Source organism: Phragmites australis, chromosome 1, assembly GCF_958298935.1.
Source record: "Phragmites australis chromosome 1, lpPhrAust1.1, whole genome shotgun sequence".
Classification (NCBI taxonomy): domain Eukaryota; kingdom Viridiplantae; phylum Streptophyta; class Magnoliopsida; order Poales; family Poaceae; genus Phragmites; species Phragmites australis.
This window is the reverse complement of record NC_084921.1, coordinates 6824436-6841290: the sequence shown is the minus strand read 5'-3', so window position 1 is coordinate 6841290 and position 16855 is coordinate 6824436. Positions and strand designations below refer to the sequence as shown.

The 16855-nt window shown below is 47.8% G+C and overlaps 2 protein-coding genes across 7 annotated transcripts in view; both read left to right on the top strand.

The window, feature by feature from the left end:
- Positions 1–16855, top strand: part of LOC133897484 (LEAF RUST 10 DISEASE-RESISTANCE LOCUS RECEPTOR-LIKE PROTEIN KINASE-like 2.1) — a 92105-nt gene that overhangs the window by 51644 nt on the left and 23606 nt on the right. The gene's annotated exons all lie outside the window — the stretch shown is intronic.
- On the top strand, positions 2953–14041 carry LOC133897050 (LEAF RUST 10 DISEASE-RESISTANCE LOCUS RECEPTOR-LIKE PROTEIN KINASE-like 2.5). 5 transcript variants are annotated; one of them, XM_062337809.1, is made up of 6 exons: positions 2977–3945; positions 11541–11576; positions 11891–12956; positions 13045–13204; positions 13290–13346; positions 13447–14041. In XM_062337809.1, exons 1-4 carry the CDS (start codon positions 3186–3188, stop codon positions 13184–13186), a joined length of 2004 nt encoding a protein of 667 aa, XP_062193793.1. In that variant the 5' UTR covers positions 2977–3185; the 3' UTR covers positions 13187–13204; positions 13290–13346; positions 13447–14041. The 5 variants fall into 5 exon arrangements, with proteins under 5 accessions (XP_062193945.1, XP_062193793.1, XP_062193870.1 ...); XM_062337886.1 differs by lacking the exon at positions 2977–3945 and adding an exon at positions 8450–9056; XM_062337653.1 differs by lacking the exon at positions 2977–3945 and adding an exon at positions 9606–11107.

Genomic DNA, 16855 nt, shown 5'->3' with positions numbered 1-16855 from the left:
TGTGCAAAAGTGCTCGGGAGAGAGTGCTCGGGGTTGCTCATGGCAGCCCCCGAGCACTCGGTTCCTCGAAGGTTCGTGCACGAGTTCTCGAGAGAGAGTGCTCGGGGAGGTGAACAGTACCCCCGAGCGCTCGGTGCCCCGACGACCCAGAGAGGCCCCCGAGGGGCCCACCGATGAGGTGTCAACCAGTCAGAGGTCCGAGGCCGCATTTAATGAGCGTGCGCGGCCTGACATCCCCAACTGCTCCCGCCGCAGTATCAGTCCCTGTCATGCTTTGGCAGAGAGGCGTGAGGCCATTAATTGCACGGGTCCTGTCCCGTATCATCCGGTGTGTCTCGGGATAACATCGCCAGGATCAAGGCGTTCCGTCTGTCACCCTGCTGTGGCAGAGGAACAAGACAGGGCGGGCACGCCGGGTTGCTCTGTGGCTGCCCGGTGGGGCCCCTCTACGGCGTCCGTTGCCAGGGCGTTTATGGTGATTGGTGACCGGACGTGCGCCGCGTTTTCCACCCCCCGGTCACTTCACCCAGAAGAAATGATGACGCCTTTTCCAGTCATGGCGTCTTGGAACTTGTGCCCCCTCCTTCCCGTTCGGGGCATGTCGCAGCCGGCGAGTGCATAAAAGAGTCGGCACACAGAAGAGAACAGGCGATGAACGAAAGGCAGACAAAGAAAGAATCAATGAAGAAGAGACCGTAAGCATCGAGCACAGAAGCACGAAGAGCCGAATCATAGTCCCGGCCCAAGAACAAGGAACCTCAAGCTGTTAGTTAGACACAATATTCTTGTAACCAGCTACATCCTTGAGGGATCTCCCTCATGACAGTTATTGCATCCATACAGGAGTAGGGTATTACACCCTCGTGCGGCCCGAACCTGTCTAAACTCCGGTGCATTTACTTCCCTTTGCACTAGGTCGATCATCCCCTACCACCGGCCGTTGCATTTACTTCCACTTCCATTTATTTCTCCGATGAACTTATTCAGGATCATCCCCCCGGCCGAATCTCTAAAAAGGGGTCTCTCGGGATCCCTGCGACAGGAGTTAATCCTCCGATAGTGATCGAAAATTGCCATGAGGAACATCGTGAAGACGATCGCCACTACAACAACTGCAGATTTATAGGACGAGATGGTCAACATGACTCCCCTACTCGAAAAGACAGGCGTGATAATCCCCCACCACCTCCTCCTGAAGAGTTCTACGAGGGCTGCGAGGCTTTCGTACGCAAACTTCGGTCAATTCGGTGGCCCGAGAAGTTCAAAGCGGGCCTAATCCAGAAATACGACGGGAAGATCAATCACAATGAGTGGTTGCAGATCTACACCATTATCATTCGAGCAGCCGGTGGTGATAAACGAGTAATGGCCAATTACATGTTAACCGCCCTTGATGGACCCGCAAGATCCTGGTTGCTAAACTTGTTGTCCAATTCGATTCGTTTGTGGGTAAAACTTAAGGCTCAGTTCATAGCCAATTTTTAAGGCACATTCGAGTGCCTAGGAATGGAGAACGACCTCCACCAGCTGCACTAAGTCGACGATGATTCCTTTCGAGATTTCATCCACTGGTTCAACGATAAGTGTAACACGATTCCGGATATCTCCGATGAGTCGGTAATCATCACCTTCAAATGATGTGTTCAGGACACGGATTTGCGTGGAAAGATGGCTATCAGAAGATCTGTACGGTCAAAGAGGTTTTCGAGTTGGCCAATAAGTGCGCAAAACGAGCGAAAGCGCAGGTGCGCATTAAAAAACTTCAATCTGGTAAGGACAAATCTGAGTTCTCGAAGAGCGGAGGAAAGAAGAACAAACTAGGTGACAAGCGCAAGGGACCCGATACGACTATAGCTACGGTCGACAGGAGAAAATCGCGTAACACTGGGGACAACAAAGGCCTCAGTAGATGTGGCGGAAAGTGGTGTCACATCCATCAGAGCAACCAGCACGACTTCGATGAGTGCTATGTGTTCAAGAACAAACTTAATGAAAAGATCAGTGTAAATGCTGAGCATGATAATAAACAGGTTAAGGCAAACATTGAGGATGATAAACCCTAGTTTCACGAGGTTGATCATAACTTGGTGCATATTTTTAGAGAATCCGCTATGTATAAGTTTAAAAGGAAAATAAGGCGATCGAACGAAAAGTTAATCCGACCCTCACTAGACCCACTCGATATCTCAAATAGTCGGAACAGTGGATCACCTTTGATCCACATCCGTCTGCGTCTATGGCCCACTCGAACGGGCGTGACAAGTGTGCATGGTTTGTATTCTCCAGTCCAACGGTAGCATCCGTTATTCTAAGCTGGTGTGAACGGACGCCTCGAATCAGTTACCAGTGAAGCTTCCCTTTTCCATCTCGTTTGGAAAACAGGTTTGAAAGGCTCTCGTTCCAAATTTTCCATTCCGTTGCTTGCTAGTTGGGATCAGGGATTTTAATGTCATTTTACATTTTTTTTTTTCACCTGTAAAAAGACTAAAGTTTTAGTTATTTTTCGTTCTACGCTATACAAGCCTCACGTACCAATAAAAGAAAAATTCTAAAATTAGATATTTCGTTTTCCTTCAAAATTTACAAAACTTTACCAAAAATTCGATTGAATTGTAATCCCTAATTAGAATTGCAACACGACATAATAATAGAATAAAAATCTTGACTTGAGTCCCCATAGAGACATCGAACCATTAATTATTACATAATTGTAGTTGTAGCAATCAAGCTTACAGCATCACCAAACCATGACGTAAAGGAACCATAGTTACCCAGTCTCGAGTTCTCGTCGACGTCGCCAAGAAAATCCGGGGGAAAGAAACGACGCGCAACGTGGTCCACCATTCCACGTTCTAACTTCACTCGCTTCTGCATGCATGACAAAAATAACACCTATTTTCTCCAATGGTATCAGACTCAGTCATCAGCACCCGGGGGGGGGGGGGGGGGGGGGCACGTGTCCGGCTTGCACCCACCCGCTGACGTCCACATCAGCATGCTGCACGAAGCCTCCAGCCTCAGTCAAAGTCGGAGGCGAGGAACGGTCAATACATTCGGCAACGTCTTTCGCGCCCCCGGTGTGATCAATCTGGCCCGCTGCAGGCATTGCCTTCTTCTCTGTGTTCTTCCTAAATCTTCTCCTCCTCCACCTCGAGCATCCCAGATTCTTCCCTTGTGTCGCCAAGATGCATGCGTGTCCTGTTCCTGCAGCTGCCGTGCTGTGCCCAGCCATGCTGCTACTGCTCGCTCTGCTAGCCAGTCCCACCACCGCTGTCGCCCTGAACACGGCGCCGTCCTGCGCACCGGCGTCCTGCGGCGGCCTGGCCATCGCCTACCCGTTCTGGCTCGCCGGCACGCATCGGGCGGAGTGCGGCTACCGAGCCTTCCAAGTCTCATGCGACAACATGGGCAACGCTTCCCTCAAGAACTCGCTCTGGACGTACCGGATCCTGGACATCTTCTATGGAAACAGCTCGTTCAGAGTCACCAACGTCGAGCTGTCCGACGGCACCTGCAACGTCGAGATGGTCGTCAACGCCTCCTCCGACCTCGGCCTCGCGCCGTTCAAGATTAACCCCCAAAACCAGGAGCTCTTCTTCCTTTACAACTGCACCTGGCAGGCATCGAAGCTGCCCCTTTCTTGGGCGCCCGTGAGCTGTACGAATTACTCGTCCAACTCATTCGCCTGGCTTGCTGGGATGTACAGGTCCGACGACATTCTGATGCCACTTCCCGGAAACTGCACGGTGTCAGTGATGCCGGTGCTTGGATACGAGGGGGCGAGGGGGGCAGACTATCAGCGGCTAATGAAGGGTGGGTTTCTGCTCGAGTACAAGGCTGATGATTGCGCGGATTGCACCGAGACCGGCGGCCGGTGCCGCATCGATGTCAACGACGATGCGTTCGAGTGTCAATGCTCCGACGGCGTGTTCCCGGTGATCTGCGGTGAGCTTGTCTACGCTTATGATTTCAAGCTTTATTTTGTTTATCTACTGTTTCCTTCGTTTTGTTTTGGCTGTGCTATATTCTACTCGAAGCTAAAATACGTAAGTCTGCTATTCGCAACGCATGAAAGAAAACAACACCCCGGCTCCCGCGTCGCTCCTCTGGGCGACACGAGGAGGACGAAGTCTCGCCGCCCAACCACCTGCCCCGTCTACTGGCCTGGCGTGGGCGCGTGGCCGCAGCCGCCACTGCCGTCCGGCGGTGGTGGCGGCGGCTGGCGACAAAGCCAAGCGGTCTCCATCGTGGTCGTTTCTTTCGTGCTATTTTCTCCTTTCCCCATTTTTGTCTCAAGTAGCGGTGGCCGACGCTGGCTGGGTTGTGCGGTGTGTGATGGAAGCCGGGGCAGTGGCGGACGGGGATCCCTGACTTTCACGCGCCTCTAAACACTAAAATCAACACAGTAATCGTCAGTTAATTACTGTAGCATATCTCGCAAAATATAGTTCCTCTTTGAGGATTTGGATCCGGCAGCGACCTGGCCCAGCTGGAGGACAACAAGGTGCTGCTCTATGATGATGATATATATAGTTAATATTATATATTATATGTTCGTATGTTGCAACAAAAATATAAATATTGGATGTAATAATATCAAGAATAAACTTAAGGTATGAGGATATGGATGTAACATGAGAGCGTTACCAAATGAATACATTAGGAACGATGTTGTAGTTTGATTTCATATAGAATCCAAAAAAGGAGAAAACTATTCGCTAACTTTTCTCCTAATTTTTTATTTATTTTCATTAGTAAACAGGTTCCATATTCGTAGCTAGTAACGATACGGGGAGGCTAGAGGATGAGGATGTATAGCAAAATTGGATAAATTATTTGAATTTTAAGGGTTTTTGTTAGATGAAAGAAAGTATGGGAAGGGGTCACGTGAGAATCAACTTATATTTTATATAGTAGAGAGATATTTTGTATGCCTATAAAAAATATATAGGGATCGAATGCATCTTACTCGATACGAGACTGGTTGTGGCTACCATAAGTAAGATATGATAATAGTATACTTAAAAATTATTTATCACATATATGGAAGATATTCTCTATTTAAGAAAGATTCCTAATCTAAGGAAGCCAAACAATTAGAGTATAACTCCATCAAAATATCTAATTAGGATCATACACTGGGTTCCTCTAGCTATATAAGGTGGAGAGAGAGGTATATCCAAAGCATCTCAAGCCAATCCCAAAGCAATCAAATATCAGCATCAGAATCTCAAGAAAATCCCAAAGCACTTACACAATCATAGTCCACTATCGCAAACCACGCCTTTGGAGTTGCAAAACCCTTTAGGTCTTCAGAGTCGCGGAATCCTTTAAGACTAGTAGAGTAAAAGACCAATATCCATTAAAGATCTACGGCAGAAATAAACCCTTACTCGACTATATCTTACGACTTAGATACATCCAAATTCTTCTACTTCTTAGGATTAGACTCATACACATCTACATTGTACTCTATGATCTAAAGAATAATCAAAGTAGTATAAGACATAGAATGATTATCTCACTCGAGGTCTGAACATGTATAACTTTTTTTATCTCTTTTTTATATACTTCTTTGACTTCGTAGATATCACTACTTTCAATATTATAACAATACACGACCGATTATCAAATCGTCGGTACTTGAAGTTCGGTCGGGCTCAATCATGCGTGTGTACGACCGGTTCCCCCGCTCGCGGCGCTCTGACCTGCGTGCGGGAATGATGCCTCGACGCTGCCGGATGTGCGCGGCCACTATGCTCTCGAATGGAGCCACTACGTTGGCATCTGGGCCAACTCCTGGATCTTCGTGTTGATGGTGCGTAGACGGTCGGTGCCCCGCTAGCTCGTCGTGCTCAGCGCCGCGCGGCCGAGGCGCCCTTGGCCAAGGTCTGACCGTATGTGTTTGGCGGCGATGGTGCGGTGGCCGTTTCGTGTGCGGAGTCGAGGACAACAACCCCGTGACAACCTCCTCCCTCGCCAGTGTGTCGCCACAATCGCATATGTTGCGTCCGGCCTGCTGCTTGGCCGGGGCGAGTGGGGCGTCGTTTTGTGTGCTCACGGTCGTCGACTGCTGTTGATGTCTGTGGTGACCAATGGCATGAGAGGGGTGCTATCGATGGTGGTACACGCGTCGCCAAGCATGACGGAGCTCGGTGATTTGCCTGTTTTGTGTGCTAGAGCGGATGTCGCTGTCCTCGCCGTTGGTGTGCTCGAGTCTGTGACCGCGGGGCGCTGCATGGCGCATTGTGGTTATGCAAGGGAGGATGCATGATGTCCTTTGCTTTCTGTATTCGTCCTCGCTGCCAAGCCATGGGGCTGCCTCATCTCGTCCTTGGCATTCTGTTGTCGATGGTCGATGCTTTTAGCAATGTGTGCTCGCTTTGGTTTCCCTCGACCGTGGTAGTGTTACTTGATTGTACTGTTGCTTATATTTTTCTCTCTTAAGCTTCGTAGATGGTGATCCTTCACAGTGTCTAGACTATTTTCTGTGCCTGAAGCGTCAATGTGTCTATTGGTTGGTATCTTGTGCAGTTTAATGGCAATGGCACTTCAGTCCTCTTCTTACGTTGTTTGTCCTCATCCGGACATCTCCAGCATCTTCGGGTTCCTCTCCTTGCTAGAACTTTGTTTCCCCTTAATTCTGGCCTACGGGGAGCTATGCGGCTTGGCGATGACTCTTTTAGATTGCGAGTGCTCGAGGGGTTGGTGGCATGTCTTCCACGGCTTCCTAGGGGCATCCACATTTTTTACATCTTTCGACCTTAGTCGGTTTGGGAACACTGGGCAAAAGCTATGTTCGGTGTCCTATTGATGCTACCGCTAGCGATGCCCTCAAGTGACATTCCCTCATTAGAGACGATATTGCATTATTTCCTGCCTACTTCGGGAGGTTTTTGGGTTGAAAACCCATTCCAGTGTTACATAATGGGCCAGGACGGTGTCTTTGGCGTCGTGCCCCCCTTGGAGGCGTTGTCTGGGAGTAACCTTCCCCGTGTTTACTGGTGGCTGCCGGCTTTGGTCTAGCTTTCTATTGCTCTGCAGCGTTGCAAACCATCTTAGGTCTAATTTAGCTAGGTAGTTGGTCAAGTGTTTGGATCATTTCTGCGAAGATCTGTGACAAGTTTAGCTAGATAGTTTGTCCGCTGTGTTTAGGGTTTTCACTCAGTTTTTTCTTCATTAATCGAGCAAGTTAGTACGTCAGGCTTTTCTTTCTAATACAATAGGCAGCTCTCCTTCCGTTTTATTCCAAAAAAAACTAATGCAGAGAGATACCATTGTTCATATATTCAACAAGATAGAAACTAGACAGTTTGACTGAACAGCTTATATGTTCACTACTTTGAACTTGGAAAATTTCCACCGTTTCAGCATTTTCACAATCTGGCCACAGTTTAGGAGCTCTCCTTTTTTTTGGCTGTTGCATACTACCTGATTTTCTTTTCTTTTCTTCTTTTACTTCACAATTACTAAATATTATCATCACACTTTAAAAAAATGAAAATGTAACAAAAAATAATTGATGGTGGTAAGTTTTTTACATGTCTAGATTGTACGTTCAAGACACTGACAGCGTGCATTCTAGATTTTACTTAATACAGTTTGATTGCACACGTTCTAGGGTGTCACCTTTTTTTATTGAAGGGAGTAATTCTGACATATTCCTCACGGTTTATAATGCATGAAAGTCAAGCTGAGAAAATGCTAATAAACGGTGCCGTAAGATATATTCCCATCGACCGCATTCTGCATTCTGCATCCCACGTAACCGAGTGCCCCAATGTCAGACAAATCGGCTCCTCTCTCTGCCCGCTACCCTCATCGATGATCCTTTCTGACAAGCTACATGTTCTCATTTCCATTCTTAAATTGCCACCGCGAGAATCTATACTCCGTTCGGCATTTGCTAGCTACACCATAATGCACGCTCCCGCCGTGCTAGCACTGGTGCTCCTGCCGGTTCTCGCCACCGCGCTGGACGCGAGCTGCGCGCCGGTGGCGTGCGGCGACCTGTCGATCAGGTACCCGTTCTGGCTGCGCGGCCAGCAGCCTTCCCACTGCGGCTACCCGTCCTTCGGCGTCGCGTGCGACCCGACCGGCGCGACGCCGCCCATCCTGAACGACTCCTACCTCCGCATTCTCGACATCCACTACGGCAACAGCTCCGTCGTGGCCTTCCACGCGAACCTGGCCGCCGGGGACGCCTCCGCCTGCCGCGCCACCTACTTCAACACGTCCACCAGCCTCGCGCTCTCGCTGCTCGCCGTCAGCCGCGCCAACTGGGAGCTCATCCTCTGCACAAACTGCTCGTGGCAGCCTCCCGCGCGGTCGCTTCCGATGAACTGCTCGGGTTCAGGCGCGTGGTTCATGTACCTGAGCCACTAAAATCAACATAGTAATCGTCAGTTGATTACTGTAGCATATCTTGCAACTAGTCGTAAACCAGTCCTCGTCATCCTGTGGTCACCCGGCCTTCCAGATCTTGTGTAGCGACGACGGCAGCGTGGCTGCCTTGAGGAGCTCCGCCATCCACGTCCTCGGCATCGACTACGCCAACAACTCCTTCATCGTCTCCCACACCAGGGTCTCCGCCGTCAACGGCGTGTGCCGCACCGACTTCAACATGTCGTCCAGCATCGCGCTCAGCCCGTTCACGATTAGCCGCCGGAACCGGGCCCTGTGCTTCCTCTACAACTGCAACGGCACGGAACCGCACGGGCGCGGTTACGTGAACGTCACCTCCAACTGCAGTACTCCCATTTTCGCGTACCTCGGGGGGAGCTACTACTGGGACAGCCCACCGCCGATCGCGACGGGCCGGTGCTCGTACACGTACATGCCTGTGCTCAGGGCGGAGGCGGCGGTCATGACGGCGGCCAGCTACACCCGGCTCCTGAAGGACGGGTTCGTCCTGGAGTGGGAGACGGATACCATCGGCAACTGCGCCGCCTGCATCGCGACCGGCGGGGAGTGCCGGTACGACAACGACGCCGTGGCATTCGCGTGCCTCTGCCCCGACGGTAGGCTGCGAGCGCGAGCGGGGTCGACATGCGCCGGTGAGTCCATTTGCATCATGCGGCGTGGCGTTCATGCCCAATTGAGGCGGTGACATTGACTTAGTTGGCAGCATTGTGGTGCTCCCATTGACCACGTAGTGCCATAATCATTTTCCTTGGGTAAACGCGTTCGGTCCATTTCTTCTTACCTTCCGGTTCCGGGGCCTCAACAGTGTTCTCCGCGGAAACAAGAGGGTGGGCTCACCTTCACCTGCTTCATTATCTAGCTTTCGCGTGTCCCCTTCATAGGTCCCATGCGACTTAAAAGACTTGGACCTAGCCAACTCTGGCGAACCTCCAGGCTCCCGCACAGCCACGACAGTTGCTTCTAAAATGAAAATCTAGAACAATCAACCAAAATTTGTACTTCTGTTTTTTTATTAAAAAAAGAGAAAGACGAATTCTGATGGTCTTGGAAATCTAAATGGTCAAAATATAACATCTCACTATTTTAAGACAAAATTAACATATACTTTAATTTCAGTAGGAACTAGGCCCCGAGTTCATTTGGAAAAAAAGAATCAAATTAGATGGACCAGTGGGGGGGGGGGGGGAGACTGAACACTTGACCTGGCCACTGTGGTGCACCCTCCCTCACGGCCACGGCAGTTGCTAGCTCGAATCTCCTAGTCTCCTACACCGAGCTGCTCTTCCTCGCGAACTGTACGGACCAGCTACCGGTGTCTATGATGCAAACCAACGCGCATGATGTTGGCATCCTCTTCGAATTCCGATGGGATTCCTTCTTCCATGCTATGCAAACCGGCGGGCCTATCACGGTCAGCTCCAATGACTCCGCATTAAGCAGAGTATAGGAGACTTTGACAAGGCTGCCAGTACTAGCTAGAAAAATGCCGTCAGCCAATCGTGCATCCGGCCGGTAGGCAGACATATCTAAATTGATCGGGATAAAATCAGCACTAATAGAGTTCCGTAAAAATCCTTGGGTCGTCATATACTTTCATAGCTGTTCCCAACACATTCATGCTGAAATTATAAAGTTAAAAGTCTATCTATTATAATTTTACAAACAGAAGACATACAGTTGATACCTATATTACGTTGACTACGTCGAAAAAGTTTCCTAGTCTCCGTTTAGCATTTAGCGGTTTCCTAGTCTGCCGTCGCTTGCCCCGTCCATCGGGCACCCCGGGAATTCCCGTGCGCGGATGCTGATGGCTTGCCCCCGAATATCCAGTCAAAGGTTTCGGTCACTACATAGGAGTCACTCGTCCTCCCCCATACATCATCCTTCCTTGGATCGGATAATTCTCCTATGTCTGTCTCCACACAACACATCACCGATTCAGCCCTTTGTTCGAGGCTACTGCAATCGTCGAAATCTTCTGTTGCTCCCATGTCTCCGAGCTTTTTGCTCTTCTTCGACTCCTCGGTCTGGGCGGCCTGGATGTGGTGGTTACCGCTTATGCTTGCCATGGCAGCAGGAGCTCAAGGAGGAGATCCCTGCTCGCCCAAGCTATGCGGCAACGTGAGCATCACCTTCCCGTTCGGGATCGTCCCGGAGCAGGCGACGGAGACCAACTGCGCTGGGATTGGGTTCCAGGTTCGGTGCCGTAACAACACCCCGTACCTCGGATACACTCAGCGCGTTGAACACTGGTTCCAGATCCTCAACATCTTCTACGACAACGCCTCCTTGCTCGTCGCCGATATCCACAAGCTTCAAGACTTCAGCAACTCCAGTTCCTGTCACGTCCCGTCGTACAACAGCTCCACCAAGCTCGGTATTCCATTCTCGATCAGCCCTGTCAATCAGGACCTCGTCTTCTACAACTGCACCAAGGCGCCGGCGCCGGCGGCCCGCATGAGGCTCGTGAAGACGAGGTGCCACAACAATACGTTTGTTAGCGTCGGAGGGCGTTACGACGACGATTCGGGTAGCTACTTTTTGGAGGGCTGCAATGCCACCGTCGTGCCGGTGCTTGGAGGCTCTGGCAAGGCGAACGCGAGCAACTACGAGAAACTCATCAGCGACGGCTTCCTCTTGACATGGCCGCCGCCGCCGCCGTCGACGTTGGCGCCATCAGAAGGTTAGTTTGCTCTTGGAACAAATAAAATTAGCTCGGTAGGAACTAGGGACATCAAGCCATGCAAGCGTCTGGTTCATAAAAAAACTTCGAACCGCCGGACGTCACATAGTACTTCACTAGAACATGAGCCCCAAACAGGTCCCGAGTTCATTTGGAAAAAAAGAATCAAATTAGATGGACCACTGTGGGTGGGGGGGGGGGGGTGGCGACTGAACACTTGACCTGGCCACTCTGGTGCACCCTCCCTCACGGCCACGGCAGTTACTATCTCGAAACTAAAAAGGCGTTGAGTCATCTAGATTTTTCAGCTCAAAACAAAAAAGGAAATACACTTATACAGCAAGGGTGGGATATCTTGACAGTTTCGTTTTTGGAAAAAGAATTAATATAGTACTATATATTTCTTTTTAATTAATATTCTGTGCTATTTCAGGTAGCAAAAGGACTGGCAGGAAGATAATACTAATAGGTATGCAATGTTTGACATCGTTTCATATCTAATCCTCTAAATTTCACTAGATATTAATAGTTATTTTCTATAACGAGTTACTTTTCAGATCTAGCTTTTGAAAGAGCGTAGAATAACTATTCCAAAGTTTATCTTATCTATTTACACAATGATTCTAAAATGAAAATCTAGAACAATCAACCAAAATTTGTACTTCTGTTTTCTTTATTAAAAAAAAAAGAGAAACACGAATTCTAATGGTCTTGGAAATCTAAATGGTCAAAATATAACATCTCACTATTTTAAGAGAAAATTAACATATACTTTAATTTCAGTTTCGATGTCACTAGCTACAAGCTTGCTCCTACCATGTATTTATGTGATGATATGGCGTAGAAAGGGGCAAAAACTACGTTTTCTCCTATGCAAAAAGACTAGCAGCAGCACTGAAAGGAATATTGAGGCCCTAATAGTATCGCATGGATCACTAGCTCCAAAAAGATACAAGTACTCAGAGGTAGCAAATATAACTTCTTCTCTCAATAATAAGCTTGGAGAAGGTGGTTATGGAAAGGTTTTCAAAGGAACACTATATGATGGTCGTCTGGTTGCTGTGAAATTCTTGCATGAGTGCAAGGGAAATGGGGAGGAGTTCGTGAACGAGGTTATGAGCATTGGCAGGACATCTCATGTTAATATTGTTAGCTTATTTGGGTTCTGTTTGGAGGGCTCAAAACGAGCCCTTATATATGAGTACATGTCTAATGGTTCTTTGGATAAGTACATCTATTCTGAGAATCCTAAAGCAGTTTTAGGATGGGATAAGCTCTATACAATAGCAATTGGGATTGCTCGAGGGTTAGAATACTTGCACCATAGTTGCAATACACGCATCATCCACTTCGATATCAAGCCTCAAAATATCCTTCTAGATCAGGAGTTTTGCCCAAAGATTGCTGATTTTGGTTTGGCCAAATTGTGTCGTACAAAGGAGAGCAAGGTTTCAATGGCTGATGCTAGAGGAACAGTTGGATTCATCGCTCCTGAAGTGCACTCTCGAATCTTCGGAGTTGTTTCAACAAAATCAGACATTTATAGTTATGGAATGATGTTGTTAGAGATTGTTGGAGGCAGGAAAAATGTGAAATCAGCGGTTCAAAGGTCAAGTGAAAAATATTTTCCAGGTTGGATTTATGACCACTTTGGTCAGGATTATGGATTACAAGCTTGCGAAGTCACAAGTGAAGTTGAAGAAATTGCCAAAAAGATGAGTTTGATTGGCTTGTGGTGCGTACAAATATTACCAACACATCGTCCTACGGTAACCAAGGTTTTAGAAATGTTCGAGAGAGGTTTAGAAGAATTGGACATGCCACCGAAGCAAAACTTAAGTCAAATATTGTAAGATATTTGCTATACATATTTCTGCAGCTGTCCGGTACCATTTACCAGAAAGTTGATATAGCACCATTTTTTTCTTTTTTCCCAGCGAAGATTCAGCTTACAGTTTGAATGCAGAAAGCACAAGTACCAGCAGTGCTTCGAAAACACAAGCTTTTAGTGAAGTGCTAAAGATCAAGGAGTTAAGCGTTGTGAATTCAAAAATCCTACGACGGTTACCAACTCTGTGAAAAGGTCACGTACACTAGGTAAGCAATAATATCTGAATTAGGCATTATCATAAATCATAACATATTTCTGTATGAACCTTGTATATGTACCTATTGTTTGCAGGTAAGGGGTTGAAATCTTAAAAGAAAAGGCTGATGGCCTGCTATAATATGTTGCATTGTAAGCCATAAATATTGAAGCCCGTAGAGGGGAAATAGTCCAAGGATGCATAAGATATTTGACATAATCCTAACATATTTATATTTTTATTATTTTGCAGATTGTCACTGTTCCTTCACTCGCGGGTTTCGGTCATCCATCCATAGCCCAAAAATTCCCAAAATCTGAAGTTATTGCCAGACTATTTCCAAAAGAAAAGGCTACTAGCCTACTAACATATCTTGCATTGGAAGTAAAACATATTACGGTCCCAAGAGGGGTCCAAGTATTGTTTATAGTCGTCCATCACCCAAAATTTCCGAATGGTGGACACATATGTACTGTACTGGTGTAAAGTATTGGACGAAACCTTACAATTGGAATGATGCACCTTGGAACAGGAGAGCGCAGCAAGTTTAGATACCGGAGTGATGGCATGTTGAAAAATATGAGGATGTGTAAAATGGGGCGGAAAGAGGTATAAATTTTGCTAGAATTTTTTAGTTTGGTTTCAGATTCGGTGCATTTTTGAAGTCTTATCAGCCCATGTATGAGTGTTGTTGGTATGTAAAGGGGTGAAATGTCCGAAATACCCCTTCATATACATGATTGTAACATAATATCTTAGAAGCAAACTGATAATTTTCTCTGCCACTTCTCTCTATAAATAAGCCCTCGAAAGGCAGGAGAGGGGGCCCCAGAGGTTTTCCCCATTACACTGACTTCGTTTTTCTCTAGCTCTTTCCTTTCAATTCACTGTTGATCTCCAAGCTTTAACCTCCTCTTATGGAGTGGGGCTCTCGCCGCATTCTGCTCGGGGCATGTCTTCGTGCTCCAATAGCGCGTCATCCGTAGGGATGTCTGATACAAAAAGCAATGAGAGGATGGGAGTTGAGAGGACATCAGGAGAGCAGAACATGTTCTCAGACCGGGTCATGGAGGAGCACTCGTGCTGCTTGAAGGAGCCCATCATCTTGCAGGTGGCACCCGAGAGGCCAATGCCACCGCCGGTCGCCAAGTCATCATCGCACCCCAAGAGGATGTGATGTGTATGCCGCTCTTCGCTGCCTCAACAACGGTACAGGAAAGCTGCAACAAACGTAGTTCTGTGCACGCGAGAGCACCGTATCCTGGGGGCTCGCCGCCAGGTAGGCCCCATGCAGTTCAACGTACGTGGACTCACCGTTGTGGTCTCGTCGGGCCCTTCACCGGGCATGGTAGACCTAGGGGAGCTCCCTCATAGAGCGCTCTTCTGTCATCCGTCGTACGCTACGTGAGGCGCAATTTTGGTCTCATAGCTCGAAAGTGGCCTGCGCGCGGATCTACAGGCCGAGATGACGGCTCCGAACATAGCTCCATGCGGAGGTAAGCGCGCACGGCTCTGAGCATCACTCCATGCAAAGGTAAGCACGTGCGAACCCTATTGTCAGAGGCATGCGCGCCACTTGCTTATAGATATTTGCATACACGCACAGTGCTAGTAGGTTTGTGAGTAGTACCGCACGTACAGTGTCACACCCGGTTTTAAAGGAAATAACCAGATGTATTCCACATGTATGTCAGGATCAAGTTTTACATACATGCAGCGACGTCATTAGTGATAACATAAACTGTGTCTTAAATAACGTAAACATTCCTTACAAAAGGACCCGAAGGTCTGAAAGAAAATACTAATAAATCTTCAAATGGCAGCGGAACACCCATCCATCCACAGGCGTTGTCCGGGGGAAACACCAGCCTAGGACATGGTCTTCAATCAACGCCTTCTTCCTTCTAGAAATCAGCGTCCTCGCCCGGGACTTCCTCGAAGACTTCACCTTCTGAGCAGCATCCGAGGGTAGGGAAAAGGCAAGCGTGAGTACATAAAGTACTCAGCAAGTGGAGGGAAAATATGACATGCAGGCTATTGACAAGGAAAAGTCAACTTGGGGATTACTGCGACTATGCTCAGCTAAACCAGACTCAAACAAACTAGCAATCCTATTTACTAGATTTTTATTCCAACAATTTAAGAATATAACTCATCGGATTCCATCCGACTACCAGACTCACCAGATACCCCATATCCGGCTACCGACTCATCGGGAGTACCACCACCCGACTACCCAAAACCAACCTTTAAAGTTCCCATCTAATCCTGAAGAAGTCCAAGCCGCTCTTGACCGTGAGCACGGCTGATCGATCAGTTTATTTACTCTGCAGAGTTTGCACACTTTACCCACGAGTCGTGATTCCCTTTTTGCCTTACACTTCCGGGGTGTATGGCCGGGGTCTCACTACAAGGCTGTTACAAAGTGACTCCACATCTATAAGCACCCACTGAGGTTTCACCGCTAACAGGGATCCCATCCACTGCAGAGGCCCCCTCTTGTGCCACTGAACCAACCAATGGTGCGTACAGAACGTGAAGAACACTAATTACTTAGCCAGGCCGTACCCATATAGGCCTCATGGTTGTGCTGTTTTGCCAGGTTACAGGCTCCAAGAACCGGTCCTTAGGATCCCACACAGGAACGTACACAAACCCTGCTGTGTAGCTCCACCACATACTAGCCATCCAGTTGGGATCCCTAAATTCAAGTTACTACAAGATTATCAATTCTCCCAAGTACTTGTTTCATAGTTATTAATCAAAGTTCATAATAATTCTAATCCATGACTGCACTAGCATGACTACCCTTTTACAGGACCCAAAAACCCCAAAAGAGGCTACAAGGAATGGCCATACAAATTCTAGTAAACCCTATTCATGGGATTCAAAATTAGACAAGCATGCAACTAAGGAAAAGTAAACTATAATGATCTATGGTTAAATCAAGGTGATCAAGGACACTTGCCTTCGTAAGTTGGCTGATCAGAATCTTCGAAAACTTGGTCCTGAATGCTGGCACTCTGCTCTCCTCCTAAGCCGAAGCACACACCGGAAAGAAATAACAAAACAACTAAGTACAACACACTAAACAAGAGAAACTAACTCTAAAAAGGCTATGAACGGAAAGTACACGCTGCTACGATCTCGGGAGCGCGAAAATCACCTAAATCGGAGGTCGTATGGAAAAGTTACACTAATTCTACTCTACAGGGGCTTTTCTGAAAGTTTGCAGGGACCAAATTATAAAAACAGAAAGTTCTAGGGGCTTAAGTGCAAAGTTCAGGGACCTAAACATAATTACCCTAAAATCCAGGGGCCTAATTGCAATTATCCAGAACTATCTAAGGGTCTATATGCAAAAACAGTGAAGCCTAGGGGTTTCCTTGCAAATCTCCCTAATTTCAGAGAATAGGTGGAATTTTTTTATACTGAAAATCCTAATTAATGCGCAATGCTGACATCACAGGTTGACTGGGCTGCTGACTGGGCATCCAATGCTGACTTGGCTCTGCCACGTAGGACAGGGACATCCACGTGGCGCGCTGACGTGTCTTGACTGCTGACTGGATTAAAGAGGGACACGTGGCAGCTTTCTACTGGGTTGCGAAAGGGTATTTGCGATCTAATCAGGAGCGTTCAAAGGGGATCCGACGGCTAA